The 1,637-nt window shown below is 44.8% G+C and overlaps 1 protein-coding gene across 1 annotated transcript in view; it reads left to right on the forward strand.

Moving 5' to 3' along the window:
• IL13RA2 (interleukin 13 receptor, alpha 2) overlaps positions 1-1,637 on the forward strand; it is a 9,468-nt gene that overhangs the window by 3,926 nt on the left and 3,905 nt on the right. The window contains 1 exon segment of the mRNA XM_009084245.1: positions 1,514-1,636. Coding sequence (XP_009082493.1) covers positions 1,514-1,636 — 123 coding nt within the window.

The following is a 1,637-nucleotide window of genomic DNA, read 5'->3' on the forward strand; positions in this document are numbered from 1 at the left end:
AGAGTGGGGCTTCTTGGCAACTAACAGTTTTAGTAGTCAAATATATTTTCATAGCGTTAGCATATGTCATACCAGCAAATGTGCTACCAAAAGGTAATAATCCAGGTTTCTTAGCTGTTTCTTTTGTACTGCTGTCTAAATTCTGTTCTGCAAGAAAAGCATGGCTAGAATTAGTGGATTTAGGATTATTATGATACTATGGAAAGGATGACTAGTTAGGTTGGGCTTCATGCCATTGGGCTATGTGTAGAAACACATAGCTGCATTTTAAGGAGTTTCCATGTAGCTCTTGGAAATAGTCTTCAAAGCAGAAACACTGATTTAAAAGCATTTTGCTAACTGTAGAGGTCTGCTTGAAAGAAACTGGAAATTCCTGATTCATGCCTAAACAAAACAAACACCAAAAAAACCCAACCCTTTTTAATTGCTGTAACAAAACCAGGCATTTGGATGTGGGTCCCATTGTTTTGGGTGGAAACACAGCCGTGGCATCCTTTGATCCCTGTGAGCTAATTTTTATAGTACTGGCACATGAAGTTTCCCCTCAAACATAATGTGCTGTGCAGGGAGACTTTCCTTAGGTCTGGACTAGAGGCCAGATTTAGCCCTGCCTCAAGGGCACTAAACCAGCTGGAATTTTAAAATGTAACATGAAACTTTGTTAGGAACTGTAGTGACAGGACAAGGAGTAATGGGTATAAATTGAAAGAGGGGAAATTTAGATTAGATATTAGGAAGAAGCTTTTTTCCTGAGAGGGTGGAAAGACACTAACACAGGTTGCCCAGGGAGTTGTGGATGCCTCAGCCTTGGTAGTGCTGAAGGCCAGGCTGGATAAAGCCTTGAGCAACTTGCTCTAGTGAGAGGTGTCCCTGCCCAGGGCAGGGGTTTGGGACTACATGGTATGTAAGGTCCATTCCAACCCCTTAAACACCATTTAGCATTTCCAGGATGGAGCCAGCAGCTAAGCTTTGGGGAGTAGCCCCCAAAAGCAGAAGATGGGTTGAGAGAACAGGGTTTTGGCTGCATATTAGCTAATAACCAGCAAACCCCTTCCTCCCTCCAGCTCTGAGTTTCCATTATATGCACATGTAGAGGCTTGGGACAGACCTGCAATGAGCCAGAGCAGCTTGGTAACACACCTTACATTCATGGCACATGTCACCTGTCAAAAGCCACTTGATTTTGGCTTGAGAGGGTACCTTTCTGCAGCTCCAGAGTCTCATCCAGCCTCATGGGAGGGATGGCTGTCTTCATGGCCAGATTCATCCCCAGCTCCACTCACACAGTGGCACCTTGTGAGGTCTCTTGTGCTCCAGGAATGGGCTTGAGGAGAGCCTGACACAGCCTACAAACCAGCCTGGAATTCTGTGCATGTACATTTTTTTCCTCCCCACGCTTTGCCTATAACACTGTGCAAAAGTCAAAGTGTGAGTAGGATATAGGCAATACTTGAGGCTCAGTGCCAGTTTTAAAAAACCCTTCTTTTATTTCTGTTTTCCTATACACCACTAGGTATGAGGGGCTGGACCATGCAGCACAGTGTGACGACTACATTCAGGATCACGGTGTAAATGTTGGCTGCGTGCTGCAAAACCTGAGCCAGGCAGAATATCAGGATCTGAACCTTTGTGTCAAC

This window comes from Acanthisitta chloris, unplaced genomic scaffold (assembly GCF_000695815.1).
Source record: "Acanthisitta chloris isolate BGI_N310 unplaced genomic scaffold, ASM69581v1 scaffold821, whole genome shotgun sequence".
In the NCBI taxonomy this organism is placed as follows: Eukaryota; Metazoa; Chordata; class Aves; order Passeriformes; family Acanthisittidae; genus Acanthisitta; species Acanthisitta chloris.